This window comes from Salvia hispanica, chromosome 5, assembly GCF_029641045.1.
Source record: "Salvia hispanica isolate PSC_SH4W2 chromosome 5, Shi_PSC_v1, whole genome shotgun sequence".
Classification (NCBI taxonomy): domain Eukaryota; kingdom Viridiplantae; phylum Streptophyta; class Magnoliopsida; order Lamiales; family Lamiaceae; genus Salvia; species Salvia hispanica.
The window spans coordinates 27,003,941-27,021,484 of NC_142696.1; the positions used below are offsets into that span (position 1 = coordinate 27,003,941).

General features: G+C 36.2%; 2 protein-coding genes across 2 annotated transcripts; one reads left to right on the forward strand and one right to left on the reverse strand.

Annotated features, from left to right (window-relative positions):
* Positions 1-3,619: 3,619 nt before the first annotated feature.
* On the reverse strand, positions 3,620-4,766 carry LOC148926566 (uncharacterized). The gene has a single exon (XM_089058461.1). The coding sequence runs from the start codon at positions 4,716-4,718 to the stop codon at positions 3,780-3,782; it is 939 nt and encodes a 312-aa protein (XP_088914587.1). The 5' UTR covers positions 4,719-4,766; the 3' UTR covers positions 3,620-3,779.
* Positions 4,767-13,971: 9,205 nt separating this feature from the next.
* On the forward strand, positions 13,972-15,726 carry LOC125187860 (CASP-like protein 2C1). Its single transcript, XM_048084506.2, has 3 exons — positions 13,972-14,171; positions 14,239-14,362; positions 15,270-15,726. The coding sequence occupies exons 1-3, from the start codon at positions 14,020-14,022 to the stop codon at positions 15,519-15,521; spliced, it is 528 nt and encodes a 175-aa protein (XP_047940463.1). The 5' UTR covers positions 13,972-14,019; the 3' UTR covers positions 15,522-15,726.
* Positions 15,727-17,544: the final 1,818 nt, after the last annotated feature.

Below are 17,544 nucleotides of genomic sequence, written 5' to 3' on the forward strand. Positions count from 1 at the left end.
ACATACATTTCACACACTACACACACTGCACACATTTCACACACTTCACACAGTAGTAGGTGTAGTGTTTGAAATGTGTGAAATGTGTGTAGTGTGTGAAGTGCGTGTAGTGTGTGTAGCGTGTGAAGTGCGTGTAGTGTGTGTAATGTGTGAAATGTGTGTAGTGTGTGAAATGTGTGTAGTGTGTGAAATATGTGTGTAGTGTGTGAAGTGTGTGTAGTGTATGGAATGTGTGTAGTGTGTGAAACATGTGTAGTGTGTGTAGTGTGTGAAGTGTGTGTAGTGGGGGTAGTGGGTGTAGTGGGGGTAGTGTGTGAAATGTGTGTAGTGTGTGAAGTGTGTAGTATGTATAGTGTGTGTAGTGTGTGAAGTGTGTAGTATGTATAGTGTGTGTAGTGTGTGTGTGTGGATTTTTCAATTATTAAATTTTTTTTAATTTTTAATTTTATTATAAAATTGTAATGATATTAAATTTAAATATAATATAAAATAATATTATATAATTTTCTTAAAATCTAAAATAAAAAGAAAGGAAAATGGAATGGAATGGCTATTACTATGTGGCATGGAATGGGCATTCCAAATGGAATGGTGATTCCTAGAGGTGCCCACAATTCAGGAACCGACGGTTACGATTCGGAACCGCCGATTTCGGTTTCGGTTCCAAACCGGCGGTTTTTCACGGTTCTGAATCGTCGGTTTTTTGTGGTTCCGGCTTGTTTCACGGTTTTCCGGTGGTTTTTCGCGGTTCCGGTTTAGAACTGCCTGGAACGGCGGTTCCTGCACGGTTTCAGTTCGAAAAATTTTGAACCTGAACCGAACCATGGTTCAAAAATCGACGGTTTCTGTTTGGGTAAATTCTTACGGTTTCAGTTCGAAACCGTAACCGTTGGTTACGGTTTTGATTTTAACCGCCGGTTCGGTAAACCTTGGGCAGGTCTAGTGATTCCTAAGAAAAAAATTTACAAAGTAAAGGAACGGAATGGAGGTAGGAATGTCATTCCATTCTATCATACCAAGAAGCCCCTTAGAGTATCCATATCCATGCTCTTGCCAGGAGTATGGATGTGGGTCTACATCCACTTTTATTCATTTTTTACTCTCTACTCGTTTACAAGAGCACAACACCCACATCCATGTTCTTCCGCAAAAGCATGCTCAAGAGTCCCACCATTCAATTATTCAATTTAAATACTTCAATTACTAAAAAATTTTCCATAATATTAAAATGCATTAAAAATACCTGAAATATGATTATAAATGACTAAAAAATCAAAAATTACATAATTAAAATCCTAGAAAAATAAAAAGTTACATAATTAAATTCCTAAAATTAAAAAAACCCACTATTGGTGGCCGAATTTCGCCAAAATGTGTTTGATTAGGTATTCTTGTAGCTCAATGTGGGCATATGTATCGCACATTGTCAATCTTCTTCCTTTCCTCTTGCGCACCGTCTTATGCACACCTCGGCGTGCGGGAGACCTTGCGGTTGAGCTTCCGGCTTCATCCTTGTCGAAAACATTAGCCGCCCTCGGTCCTTCGTCCACTATAATCATGTTGTGCAAGATAATACACGTATACATGATGTCGGCAATATTCTTTGTGTACCACAGCCAAGACAGGGTCTTCACAATGTTGAATCGGGCTTGAAGGACCCCAAAATCTCTTTCGACGTCTTTCCGAGCAGCCGCATAAAGAACCCGTTTCGGGTTTTGGCGGCATGTTGAACGTCTTCATGAAAGTCAGCCACCTTTGTTAGATACCATCGCTGAGATAGTACCCCATGTGGTATGGATGGCTGTTGACGGTGCCGTTGCTACACCATTCAAAAAATCATCGAAGAGGGGTGAAGAATAGAGCACGTTCAAGTCGTTGTTGGATCTGGCCGGTAGTCGTTCAAATCCATAGGCGGTAGTCGGCGACCGCTCCAAGGGTGAGCATTGGGCCGCCGCCTTTGTAGCCGCTTAAGTGTTACCCCCTCCAAGCATTCGGGCAATTCTTCCACCTCTATGCATGTAGTCAATGCTGCCAAGCATACCGGTAAATTCGTGGACTATTTCGTGAAGTTGAAGCAACCGTTGACTATTCTCGATGGTGGGTGCCCGAAAGAATTCCTCACTGAAAGCAGAACAAACGCCGGCGCAAAAATTTTTGAGGCATAGGATTCCAGTTTGACTCCCCCACATGCAAATACTGGTCGGATATAGCAAGTTGTCGGATGGCACAAGTACACTTCTGCAACGCCGAGAGACTTTGCTGACTGGTTGCATCTGTACGTGTTGGAAGTATTCAATAAGGGCGGACAATGTGTTGACAATACGCACAAACAAGCGTTTTGACATGCGGAAAGGACGCCAGAAGTAATCTGCTGGAAACTGTGGCTCGTCGGAAAAATAGTCGCTCACGAGGCTTTCTTGGGCTCCCTCCCGGTCACAAGGGATGTAGTGTCGATTTGATCTCGTTGGTCAAGGAGGTGGGGGCGTGGGGCGGAGGCAGCGGTGACATAGGCTTCATAGGCGGTACAATATTGTTGATAGTATTCTTGTTCTTCGCACTCCGCTTCCACAATGATCTTGTTTGGATCCATATTTGAATTTAGAGATTGTTTGAGTGAGAAAGGAAGATGTAGAGCAATTCAAAAATAGCAGAGAAGTATGAGTAACATATAATTTGATGTGAAAAATGACGGATGAATGTGTGTATTATAGATAACTTTGGGATTAAAAATTATAATTTTTTTTTGAAAAAAAACAGCAATAAGAATCCAATTTTTTTTTAAAATTTTTTTGGGATTATTTTTTATTTTAAAAAAAATTCCAACGGAATTTCCGTTGGTGAATAAGATGGCGCCACGTCAGTTTGCTCTTCGGCACGGCGGTGCTGTTGCTATCGAGCACGACCCTGGTGTTGGCAAGAGCACAACGGCAAGCACGATTCTCACCACGCCGACGGCACTGCGGCAATAGCACTGCGTAGTTGCTATTAATGTCTTCTTTATTAAGTCTACTGCAACTTTTAGTTGGAACACAAAAGGCTTAGAATAAGACTGTCTTGCAATATTTACATAATTAAATAATAAGGACTAAAATACAATATTTCAAACTTTATGCGGTAGCTATCCATTTTTTATGTTTACCATAAATTTGGTGCTATCTAATGAAAAAACTCAAAAATGGGTTTGGATATAATACGTAGTTAGAGAAGTTTTTTACATTAAAAATAAGATTTAGTGTATGGTTGGGATGGTCTTATTTTCACGAAACTGGGGGAGTATAAATTATTGAGTTTGGGGAGGGTTAACTTTATTTGTGAAAAATAATAAAATTAAAATAAGACATTTAAAGTAATAAATTGTAAAATTGTTAGAGCTATACATGCCTCTTTGACAAAGTCAAAATTGTCGGTAGATAAACCTATACACGCCCGTCTCTTTGACAAAGTCAAAATTGTCGCTTTCTTTTATACACTGAATTGACATATCCAATATGAGTATGACTGTCAATGCATTAATTACATGTCCTCATATTTTATTGTTTTTATTGAACAGAATGGATCATTCAACTTCATTATAAAATTGTTTAAAATAATGCTCCAGGTGCATCATCGTAGCTTTCAATGAGTTTAACTTGATGATTTATATTCATGCTAAGGTATCCATGATCAAAATACCCACTAATATCTATACAATACAACAAGAATCATCTTCACCCACATTAAACAAAAAGATAAAAACAGAGGTACATTATTTTATACAAAAATATGTAATAGCATCCAAACTAAGGAATATCAGTAACTAGTGCAGTGTAACTTAAGTTCCCAAATTGTGGTATCTTTAAGTCGTGATACTCTTTGCACCGAAAATAGTATACCGTATACGCCACATTCCCAAAGATGGTCGTAACCGAACCACAGTTGAAGAAAAACAGCGTATACACCGTCAAATTGGTGGTCAGGCTCCCTAGATCTCCCAAAATCATCCACGAACTCACCAAACCAATCAAACCCAGAATGCTAAAAAACAAATTCACCATGAAACCTTGAAGTCTCTGCCCCTCCACAAGTCTATCGGCTATCTCCACCGCTTCCTCCACCTCGCACCCGTCTTCCAAAACCCGAACAACGGAGGCAACCCCTGTAGCCACCGAGGCGTAGAGAAAGACAACGAAAACCAAGCCCCCGACACCGCTCACAATAGTAATCGTCACGGGATTCGGATTTAAAACCACAACGGGGATTCCCACTCCCACCGCGGCCAACATTAAATAATGAATCGGATTTACCGGTTTTTTGCTTTTCCTGAACCGGAACCGGAACGGACTTCTCCACTTTGTTTTGACGCTGGAAAATAGATCTGAAAATGATAACTCGCGGCCGTCGGTGTAGGACGCTGCCGTTGCTGTCACCGTTGCGAAGCCGAGAGTGTAGAATAGTGCGATTAAAGAGAGCATGAAAGTGAATGTCATTGCGAAACTAAGCACGGCGTAGATTATGATTTTTAGGATGAGGATGAAGGAGGTGGAGGAGTTGTTGATGATGATATTTGTCATGTGATTGGAGACGGTTTGTCTGGAAAAACTGTATAGCAAGAATATGATCGATGTGAGCAGAATAGAGAGTGTGGTGAGTGATGCTATCAGTATTGCATTTCTGAGAGCAATTTTGATGGACTGCGTTAAGATTTTGAACAAGCCCAAAATTTGAGAGGAGGATTCCATGGTTTAACAGATTCTGGAAAGTGTATTTTGCCACCAAAATACATGTATATATATAAATGCTTCATACAAACATGATAAGGTAATAGGGCGTGTTGACTTGGTAATAATTAGAAAAACTCTTAAATTTGAATTGTCTAAAATGATAACAGGGCGTGTTGACGGAGTTACAATTAATATGGTTGATTTTTCTGGATCATACTATTATTTGACACAAATACTAATATCATACGACTCGTCCACCCACGAAAAATAGTCCATTTTTTGTTATATTTTGGTGTGTCCATAAAAAATAGTCTCTTTCAAAAATGAAAACTTTCTCTCACTTTATCCATTTTTTTTCATTCTCTTTCTTACTTTTCTTCTCTTTTTCCCTCCTTGATATGGATCCATGTATTTTGTGATCCATTTCCCAATGATTTACCCAATTGTGATGCTTGATCTAGGTATTTTTGTGAGAATTGGTTTTCTATTTTATCAATAAAGGCAACCCAGCAAGAATTAAGGAAACTAAGATGAACAAAGAAGGAAATAACATTGGATAGGGTGGAAATTGTGATACATAGTCATTGATGAAGCAAACTAAGACACTTACAATATAACTAACATGCATCCATGGCTAGATCTTCAAGGGAACCACAAACCTCAAAGCATACCTCTACTTGATCCATGCTTGAACTAGCAATTGATGGAAATCCCATGCTTGAACTAGCAATTGATGGATTCAAGCAACCTAAATCTAGGAATTGGATAGAAACCCTCTCCAAGAGGAAACAAAGCTCTCAAGCATCTAATTTCATCAAAGCCTTCGGAAAAGAAATGACATCAAGAGGTATTTATACTATGGGTCCAAAAATAGAAAGTTGGCCCACAAAATCTAAAAATCGGCATAATCGCCCGGTCGGGCATTTTTCACATGCCAAAATGCCCGGCCCAGGCGTTTTCCCTGTCCCCGGGCGATTTTCACAAGCGAAACGCCCGGTCGGGCGTTTTTCCCGAAGCTCCCGGCCTTCTCTGCGCGACTTCCGTAAAACCGCCATAACTCCCTCATTCGGACTCCGATTGGGATGTGCAAGATATCCACGCGAAGCCGTTTCCAAGACGAAGACAATGGTGGTAGTTTCATAGCTTTCAGATGTCATCTCAATAGGACGATTTCTAGTTGAATCCAACTGCAGTTGAAATCCTTGACGCACGGCTTCCATGATCGTATCGCTCCTACTTTATCAACTTTCTCTTATCATCTCTTTTACATGTTGTACACAAATGAGATTATTTTTTTGTATACGGAGGGAGTAGTTTATAATAATAATAAAAAATCGACATGAATTTATTAGTTATATGCATCTTTGATGCAAGCTTCGGTGTCTCGCATCATTAAACGACACCTTTGAAAACCCGAGGAATAATTCAAGTAAGAGAATCAAGAATCGACAAAGGACGAGCCATAATAATTGTGCTCGAAAAAAAGGCGGAAGAACTCTGCCACCCGACTGAGTGGCAATGTGAGGCTTGTGCCACCCGTCTAGGTGGCAGAGTTCAGCAGTCCAGACTCGGCAGGGTGGGAGTCAAGTGCTCAAATTATCAACAGGTTGAGAACGCGTCAGAGTCAATTCGAAAGATACGGTCAGGTGATTTAGTGCTCTAAGATTAGTCGACCGGGTGGCCATGGTGAGATAGAACATAAGGTTTTACCCAGTCAGGTAGTTGATGAGTAAAACTACCACTCGACCGGGTGGATTATTAGTTATGGAGTTTCAACCGTTATTTAGACTATTTATCTATTTTTCTTCCCTAGATATTAAAAAGGCCAGGGAAATGTTTCATTTCAGACTTTTGACATATTCAAACAATCCTTGAGTGTATTTTCTCTCTTTTGACCTTATGTGACATGCATCGTACATTAGACTTGTTAAAAAACCTAAGACGACCACAAACTCGATCCACGATTTGTAAAGCAAATGAAGCCTTGAGCGTCGTCATCCGCGGCTTGATGCAAATTGAAGAATACAAACTTGATATTAAGGGATGGTCAAAGGGCATCACTCCTCCGAATAGATATTTGGGATAAGGCCTTTCGTCTAAGTGGCATACGAAGGGTCTCTGAATTTTTCTACTTTTTTAGACTTTCCACCTCCCCTCGTGCCCTATGTGTGAAGGCCATGTTAGACATGTTTTGTATCAGTCTTAGAACGATGATAAACACTAATACACTAATATGAGTATAGTTTCTTCCTCAACTTTATTTTTAAAGAAAGAGTCTATCAATCCTAATTTATTCTGGATACTTTAATAATGCATTGCTTAGGTAAATGTATACTTTCTAGCTTGGTTTTTCTAGTTGTTGGAGCTATTATCTGTGAGTTTCTTTAGTGAAAGTAGTCAATGGTTGTCTTCATTTCCTTGAACAAGTTCCAAGGTCCCAAACAAGATCATGGATTTCCTCGTTTGTTTTCAACTAGTTATAAGTTGAAATATTTTGTCTCAAGTTTAGTCACAAGCGTTGAGTGTATTATTATTTTGTCCTTAAACAAAGGTTCACATCATTTGATATCAATGTCCATTAGTTCTTGTTCTTTATGGAACATTTTCTTCTTCTATATGTTTTATGATTATGTCTATATTTATTGCATTATCGGATAGAGACATAGTTGTAAGTTGTTGAATTGGGCTGAAATCTTTACCATATGTTCATGGATATATTGCGTATATCTCTGCAAAATTACTTCTAAAATCAAATTGTTTAATTGGTCAAATATATACTTGAAATTTTTGCCCCGTTTTTGTAATTGTTATCCTAACAAATCTTGAAAAGAGTTAAAATAATGGAGTATATTCTTTTGATAATAATTTTTTGTGTTTATTATTTATGGTTCGTCGGAGCCTAATTTTTCACTCCCAAAGCAATGTGAGATATAAACTCTTCAAATGCATTAATCAATAGTACCATCTGTCCCCGAAAAATAGGCACATGGATGAACAACACGAGTTTTAATGAGAAATTAGTAAAGTAAGAGAAAGAATGAGATAAAGTGAATAAAGTATGAGAGAGAAGAGAAAAAATGGGTAAAGTATGAGAGAAAAAAAGCAGGTAAATGCAATGGCGGATCCAGGAATTAAAAATGGTGGGGTCAGATGAGAAACTTAATATAAAGAGTAATATTTAAATTTATAAAATAGTAATAAAAATACATTGCAAATGAAATATCTCTATTTTATATTAAGCGCGATAATTGACTTCTACGAGTATTCATGTTTTGAAGCTAACTTAAAGTTATTTCATTGGAAATAGCTATAAATATAACTTTTAGTCGTTGTTCGTGTTCAACATTAGTACTAGAAGAACAGACGAAAGCGCAAAATCTTTATAAAAGAAATGTATCCATTAATCTAAATTAAATCAATGATCAAAAGCAATTTATTAAAACCAGATAAAATTTTTATCAATTACTACTCCTACTAGTTTAAAATAAAAGTAAAATATAATAAAACATGATTAAAAAATAATCAATAAACTACTAAAAAATAAAACTAAAAAGTAATAAATCATGATTAAAAAAATGATCATTAAACTAGAAACCGAGAATTCTTATTTATAAATATAAATAAAGTTTAAACACTTATATTAAGATAAAATTGTTAAAAGATTGTATTTTTTAATTAATAAAAAGCCTAAACCTAAAGCCCAATACATAAAAAGAAGAAGATAAGAAGAAGATGGGAAAAGCTGCGCTGCTTGAGTTCATCGGAACAGCCAAGCTGCTTGAGGTCTGAGGATGAATCGTGGGGCGGAGTTCCGAATGCCGTGGGGTCGGGGGCTGTTGGGAGGAGTCTTCCGGTGGTTCTCCGGGGACGGTGGTGGGGTCGGCCGACCCCGCGTGACCCCACCTGCATCCGCCGCTGGATAAATGTGACTATTTTCCATGGACACCCCAACATGAAAAAATGAGACTATTTTTCATGGACGGATGAAATATTCTTAGTTGCTCATCCAAAATATGCCAAGAGTAAAACCTATTCTCAACATGTTATATGGATTAAGTTCTATGTTAATATTTTTTTTTTGTTAATTATGACAGTGGATGCGTAAAATAAATATGTTGAAGATCAAGAAAAAGGCTCTAATGATGCTAGGCCACTCACACCTAACTGATTCATAAACTATTAATTGACCTTCCCAAATTATTGAAGCATATATTCTGGCATGTGCAGCTTATATATGAATTATAGTAATATAGATTCATATTCCTCTTGTCTCTTGACACGTAATTTTTAAAGTTTAATTACTCATCAGCACATTTTCTCATGGATCATCGAAAATAACAACTCTTCAAACAAGCTAGTTAATAACATAACATTAGGTATATTTTCAAGAACAATTCACACAAACTAAATATAACATGACAATTTAATGGAAAACCTCCTTATTCCTTATCTAGTAAATCATCAATCTCTAGACCATGGTGCTTCATACACCGGAAATACAGCACCGTGTACGTCACCCCAAAGAAGATATTTCCGAGAAATGAAGTGTTAATAAGGAGCAGCCCATACGTAACCATATTGAGATACCAATTATCATCTACATAAATCCGGTAAACCAGAAAAACATTCCAAATAGGAAAGACGACGAACAAGTTGAGCATGAAACCATGTAGTCGATGGCCTACGACAAGCATCTCAGCTTTCTTCGTCACTCCCTCACACCTCTCCTCCAGCATCGCAACAACAGTAGCCAAGAACCCAACCACCGAGGCATAGCGCTGGTACACGAAATAAAGGATGCAACAAACTATGGTAGTGGAACGAGTAATTGCATTGTGGTCGTAGTTCATCACAAAATTAGCCGCCACTGCAAAAGCCAAAGACTTTCCTAAGGCGCCGGGATCACTGGCTTGCCTAGCGTGCTCCCTGTTGATTCTCGCTATTAGATCCGCGATTGATGCTTTCTCTCCGGTATATGACAAGGCCGATACTAATATCACTGCTGGCACAGCGTAGGAGGATATTTTGCCGATGGCGGTTACGGTGGCGACTGAGACTAGTATTAAAACTGCAAAGAGAAATATAAATATTTGACTTGGGGTCCAGCCAAAGTTAGACGTCATTGACACAGTGATAGCCTCGTCCATCTTCTTGCTTAAGAATTTCTCTATGTAAATAAAGAGCAACGTAACAAGAGATGGCAGGAGAAGTGAAAGTAGGGTGATTGAAGCCATGATTCTCCCATTTTTGGGAACAAGCTTGATGGATTCCTTCACAATTTTCAAGAAACCGAAAACGTGAGAGAGGTCCATGGTGACTATGTGGGGCGGCTTTGATTTGTAACAATACTAATATGATCGATATGTTCACATATATATAGGCCAATATTTCACTTGTTGGTGGAGAAGAGGTGTCTTTATTTCTTGGAGACCAAGCACAATGATTTTTTAATACAAAAGTCAACACTTAATTAATCCCACTATCCCTTCCTCAATTTGCATAGCATTAAACAATCTGTAAGTTGATATTTGTCTAAGGGTGCGTTTAATTAGTTGTTCTATCAAATAAAATGACAAATTGTTTGAGTTGTACTAAATGGTTTAAGACAGATGGATATACGTACAGAGGTGTGATTAATTACTAATTCAATCTTTAATTGCTAATTATAACTAATTTAAGACCATAAGATCTTTAGAGATCTAGTGGTCTATAAATTGTCATGCGTAATTTCGTTTTATTATTATTTAAAATCATAAGATTCTTAATGGTGATCACATAGTTGTTTCGATCCGGTGTTGGCTATAAATTTCAAAACATTTCACTTCATTGGCATTATGTATGCATGTATGTGTATTCTTTTTCTTTTATTGTCTTTTGGATACTGTATTATTGAGTAGAAGAATTATGCTTATGCGATAGGTGTACTGGATCTTCTTGACGATTCTAGTTTTTAAGCATTTTAGAGTTTATTTTGTTGTTATGCTTGACAAGCTAAGTACATGAGTTGAATTTAGATTTTTCTTAACAATGGAAGATGGTTAAAATTAGAGCAAGAAGGCTTAATTGGATAAAATAAGATTACATCAACACTATTAATAAACTTCAGAATATAATTGAGACAACAAGTTGTTCTTGGTGCTCTCCTTTTTCTTTTTGATTTGTTGATACTAACATGACATGAATGAAAAGTGACAAAAGAGGAGTTGTTATTTTGGTATATTGTGCAGCATGAAAGTAGTGTTGTGCTATGTTATTGGTTTCATCTAGGCGGTAGTTATATTTAAATAGAAGAATATAGAGCCCATTCCTTTTGTTATTTTGGTATCTTGCAAATGTTTCTCATTAAACATGGTGCTAGAATTAGTTTTCCAAACATTACAAAAGAAAAAGAAACTGAAAATGAAGGACCAAAGATAGTACTAGTATATGTTACTGGTATGAAAGGACAAGCACTATCATGTGTGGATTCTACCGGGATCTTATATAGTTTTACCACATGTCTTGATTTGAACATTTTGGCTGCATATGAACTGCTGTAGTATATATGAATCCTTGGTTATGCCTTTTCTGTTGTAATATAACTTGCTGATGTTGGATTTTGAGGTTTTGCCTCCGTCAGGCCACTCAAGATTGGATGTGGAAGAATAAGCATTCAAGGTTTCTACACTTCTACAATATTCATATGTTGAGCCTTTCTTTTGATTTGTGACCATGATAATGTTGGTTGTGATGATGATGATGTTGGTTGTCATTCTACCGTTAATATTGTGTTGTTTTTACATAAGATCCGCATTTTAAAAATTCTGACATGCAAATGAGCCACTCATCGCACGGATGTAAAACTAGTTAGAATAATATTCAAACAGTTTCTTTCTCGGGAATTTCCAATGAAAATTGCTATCAATGTTAATGTGTATCTATTTTGAAAAAATAGTTAGAATAATATTCAAACAGTTACTTTCTCGTGAATTTCCAACGAGAATTGCTATTAATGTTAATGTGTATCTATTATGTTACATTAATTTTGTTAGGTGCTACATACAAACACATTACAGATGCATACTTCTCTATTTAAATATTTTTATGACAATGTTGGTTTATTCATACAATGGTGTTTCTTCCTTTAATATTTTTTTTTTATATTACTCTTAATAAAAATAAGAGGTACGTGCAATGCATGTACAATATAGTATAAGATATAGATGGGGTGATCAATTGCTAACTTTTTAAAGTTGTTAACTCTGCTAACTCGTCAATGCAGTGTGTTAAAAATGTGAACACGATGACATTATAATGTCAACACATAATTTTATTGACATTTCAGTATACTATGTTGACATTATGCGTTGACTTAATGTCACCATATTGACATTTTTAATACATTGCGTTGATGAGTTAGCAGAGTTAACTATTTAAAAAGTTAGCAATTATAACGCACCCCAGGTATAGATATTGTCTGAATTTCGAATAATCTATTATTTTAAATTAAAATAAGCAACAATATTATATGTATTTTCAAACTTTGTAAGAATGCTAATAATCGATTATGAATGAATATACTATATTCAATTTATTGTGTATTTAATACTTACGCGTACTTAATTAAATTTTTGTTTAGTACTCGTAATTATTTCCAAATTAATGGCAGTGGTTAAGCTAGCTGAGGATCGAGGTCTGTTATTTTAGTGGCGGACACTGACTTATGAACCACCACCTAACTACTACTCAAATTTAATTCCACAACAACTTGAAAAGGATGCCAGTTAAGGTACACACGGGGCATGAAATATTTTACATATATACTTTTATTTAGGATTAGAAAATTTCACTTTTCCTTAATCGGAATTTTGTGAGTTCATTTTTTAAAAATTGAGTTTATGTTCTTTATCTTAATGTTAATGTTTAGCATCTTCAATTTTTATTGTTCAACTCTCATATTCGGTTGGTTTCCTTAATGTTTGGCGGTGCTCGATGTGCATTGGGGACCGATGAATTGGTTCTTTTTTTATATTTTAGCCTGTAGTGTTAAGGGTATAATAGTCTTTTTCCTTGTTATCATATACTCCCTCCGTCCCAAGGTATTAGACCAACTTTCCTTTTTGGGATGTCCCAACATATTAGACTCATTTCCTTTTTTAGCAAAAAACATCTATCTTATTTTATTCTCCACCTACTTTTTTCTCTCTTCTCTCCCCTACTTTTTCCCTCTCTCCACTTTAACTATTTAAATATCACTTCCTTAAATTATGTGCCCAAAAGAAGTGAGTCTAATACTCCGGGACGGAGGGAGTAATATATTTTGATATGAGGAATGACATGCTACCTACCTTACGTGAGCATCACTCTCGTTTGGCGCATGTTTAGCGTTATTATTTATATATTTAGTTTAATTCTAATACACTAAAAAATGTTATTGAAATTTTTAATTTCACAAAATTTATAAAAAATAAAGTCCGAGTTGCTCATTCTCTATAATCTCAAATAAATTAATAAAATAACATATCACACTTTGATTTTTATTAATTTTGTGAAATTAAAAATTTCTATAATATTTTTTAATATATTAGAATCAAACTAAATATATATATCAAAATGAACAACGGTAAACGTGTATCAAATAAGAGTGGTGCTCATATAAGGAGCTCACATAAGATATGTAGCATATCTTTTCTCGTCATATCCTAATCTACCGAACATGAATGCATGTTATCTTGTCTAGGCTAAATCAAGATGATTTATCCTGGTTTAAGTTATCATATACTCCCTTCGTCCCCCATTAAGAGTCACACTTTTCATTTCGGTCCGTCCCCAATTAAGAGTCACACATCATTTTTACCATAAACAGTAAGTAGGTCCCACATTCCACTAACTCAATTCACTCACATTTCTTAAAACTCATGCACGGTCAAAGTGTGACTCTTAATTGAGGATGGAGGGAGTATTTCCTACCAAACACGCCCTAAGGGTGCTATTCTTTTGTGTATATATACAAGCAGAATTCAGATCTCAAAAGCATTTCATAATTTCACATGTAATGAAGTATATTAAATTACCACATGAGTGCCATAATGTTCTGAACTGTTCCTTCATATCATATGCATACATACCTAGTTTTCTGTATGAACACAAATAATTACAAATCTAACATAGCTCCATTTAATGCTTGGGACACAGAAAAGGTACTCCTCCCCCATCTCCATCTTGATGTGTGCTCTTCATAATTGTCTCTCTCTCTCTCTCCCCACACACACATGCATGTATATATAAGCATGTACAGTGATATACTTAACCCTGTGGTTTAGAATTGAGATTAGTAAAAATGAATAGTTTTAAAAGAGAAGCTGCCTTGAGAATTATGAATATGCTTCTCTTGGCACTAACTTCCTGTCTCATTCGTTTCGACTCCCAAACAAAAGTTCTATTCTACACATACAAAAAGACTGCAACATTCCACGTTTTGGATGCTTTATAGTAAGATCATTTTCTGTTTTCTCATTATATGCACAATAATTTGATGTTCTTGTTTTATTCTGCGTAGTGTTTTGGTGTGGATAGATGTTGCTGCAGCTGTCTACAATTTTCTCCAGCTTATCACATGTTATAAGATGCAAAGATTTGCCACAAACAGATATGTGTCTTGGGGAATTTTCTTATTAGACCAGGTAAGTGGTTAATTACTGTCAATTGATTTTTAGCTATTTTAGAAGGGTCCTTTTCTGTGTTCATCCCATTATAAGCGACTCATATCTCAAAAATCTCTTTAGCCCATAGACGAAGAGCCCTTGCTAAATATTATTTTTTGCGTCCGCCACTGTATGATACTGATGAGTTTAGACATAGGTTTTCAGATCTTAATAAATTCGAGTTATTGGATATATGATCATCTCAGAAATAAGGATACATAAATTTATCCGTTTCGATATCATTGCTTTACAAACTATATTTTGAAGGCCGAAAGTTGTTTTTTCTTATTTTTGTTTGACGAAATGGTAAAGTTCTAGCACGAAAAAATATTGATTTTCTTTTCCTGTTTTATTTTTTTTAGAAAAATAGAATGACAGTGAAAAAATGACAAGTATCCTCTTAGTACGATATTAAAATTGTTATCCGTATGATCCAATACATTATACATATATGAATATGATGTGTCAACCAGAGCCATACGTTTCTAGGTACAGTTGGAAGTTTTATGGAATTAAATGCTACACATTACTTACAAGTAATTAATTTTCTTTTAGTTTAATAAACGCAACTTGGTGTATTAAATTGTTGTTTGAGTTAGGGGATATTAATGGCTAAAATGCACACAACAAACCTGTATCGCAACCAACTACAACTGCAAACATTTCATGGTCACAATAATGTAGAGGCATTAATTTTGACCACAAGATATAAACAAATTGTTATAATTGAATTAAGGAAATAGAGAATAAAGTAAAATAGGTGAGATTTGTTGTTTTCTGTCAAAAAAAAAAAATGACGTAGCTATAGTAGGACAACCCGAAAAAGGAATACGTACGACTTAGCTATAGAGTGACAGAGGAAGTATTTAACGAGTGTAATATACAGGCTGCAGCGTACACAGTGTTTGGCGCGACGGCAGCGGCAGTCCAAGGGTCGGCAATTGCGATCACCGGCGCGAAGAGCTTCCAATGGATGAAGCTATGCAACAGGTTCACCAGATTCTGTTATCAAATAGGCGGAGCATTGATATGTGGATATGTAGCAGCAGTTTTAATGATCATAACTGCTTCCATCTCAGCCTACTCGCTTTTCCGATTTTATTCACCCAAACGCTTCCTTATGCTCAAGCCCAAATAATCCATGTTAATTATCTTCTCACAAAGATATTCATTACTACCATTACACCTTTGGTTCAGCTTTCTAAAACTTGTTTCTGTTTAATTCCCTGGTGTTCAACAAACTTCCAAGTATTACTTTTTAGCCACTATAAAAGCTATGTGTCATTATGTTGTACGTTACGATCTACGACTTAGGAAATAATATTCCGAAGTTTTAAATGTCACTTTGTCGCCAAGACAAAAATTTCATCGTTTTCGTAATAGAGATACTATAATATTCCGTCTCTCAAGAATATGCACTCTTTCCTTTCAGTTTGTCCCATAAAGAATATGCACGTTCTATCTAATGAGGTGAGACTCATTCTCCACTAACAATACTTTATTTACTTTCTCTCTACCTCTTTATTACTTTACCAATTTTGCATTAGAACCCGTGCTTAACCCAAAGTGCATACTCTTTTGGAACGGAAGAAGTAGATATTTAAATTAGGGCACATCTATTCATCTTCGTACTTGTAACACCCCGACTTTTTGACGTCTTTTAAGCTTTTAAAAGGGACGCCGAGTGACTAGACAAATTTTTTTTACATATAATCGTTAAGACGATCCAAGGAGCATTGGACATTTAAGATCGATCAAGAGAATTTTAGAAGTTCGTTTAGTACAAAGGAATTCAAGTCCAAATAAGCAATCCAGTCCATAATGATAAAGTACAAGTGTTGGACTATGTCTAATTTCTCTTGAGCCCGAATTATTTTATGCTTGAAAATCAGCCACATAGCAGCCACCGTATTAGTAGAAATGAGACAGCCATGCATTTCCAACAGCCTGCAAACCTGCAGTATTCAAACAAGGAGGAGTTATTGAAGATGAGTACATCTACACAAAATGTCAAAAGTAGTTAACAAAGAGCCAAGGAAGAGCTGGGTTGTCCCTAATCAAAATCTTGACCAAATCCTAATAGGTTGCAGGAGCTGCAACAAGTAAACAAACTCCATTAAAGTCTAAGCAAGAAGCCAAGAGAGCATATTTCTCTCTGCACACACCCCTTTGACCAAATCCCAACCAACTCCATAATTTAGTATATATATAGGTGCACAGCTCGAGAGAGTGTTAGGTAAAATGAGCTGCCTTGCAACTCCAGCTTAAACAAAATCCGACAGCCACCCAAAGAAATGAAGTCAGGATTATCTCCACGAGTTAAGATCGGAACAAGAAATTCAAGTTAAGGAAATTAAGCGAACGAGGTGGGCTTTCGAACTAAAGTGTTTTAGCGAGCTTTCAGTTTAAAGTATGTTTACAGTTTTTATGAAAAGTATTTGGTGTGCTTTCTATTTAAGATATGATATTAAGTGCGAGTTTGCTATTTAATGTGCAATCTTATGAAGAGTGCTATTTCCATAAAGTGAAAGTGATGTTATTTATGTTATATGGCAATGTGTGTTACTTAATGAGTGCTTATGAACTGTTAGCCTTGGTTAATATTTGTGTTCGGCTTTGACCGATAGAAATGAGTTTGGTTCCAAATATGTTTACGAGGAAAAGGAAGTTTGAAAGTTATGAGTTCGGCTTGACCGATAGAAATGAGTTTTGTTCCAAATATGCTTATGAGGAAAAAGAAGTTTTGAAAGTATGTGTTCGGCATTTGATAAAAGAAGTATGCGGTATGTATCAAAAAGGTTTTATGAGAAAAGTTAAAGTTGCAATGGTTATGTCAAGCCATGTTTTGTTTTGAACTTTGCCTATCTGATTGACTAGCAAGGGCGATGTCGCTACTAGGTAGGAGTTTCAAGTTAGTGAATTCGGGTTTGTAAGTGGGTTGAGCCCATACATTCCGGTTCACCAGGAGTTAGTGAATTCGGTAAGCCCATACATTCGGTTCACCAGGAGTTTCGTGAATTCTGTTCACTAGGAGTTTTAGTGTGCTTGCGTTACCCAAGAGTTAGTCAGATACGGCAAATGTTTCAGGAAAATAGATCGACAGATCGATTTTGATAAAGGAAAATATTTTAGTGTTCTCGGACCTTTCTTGAAACCCCAAG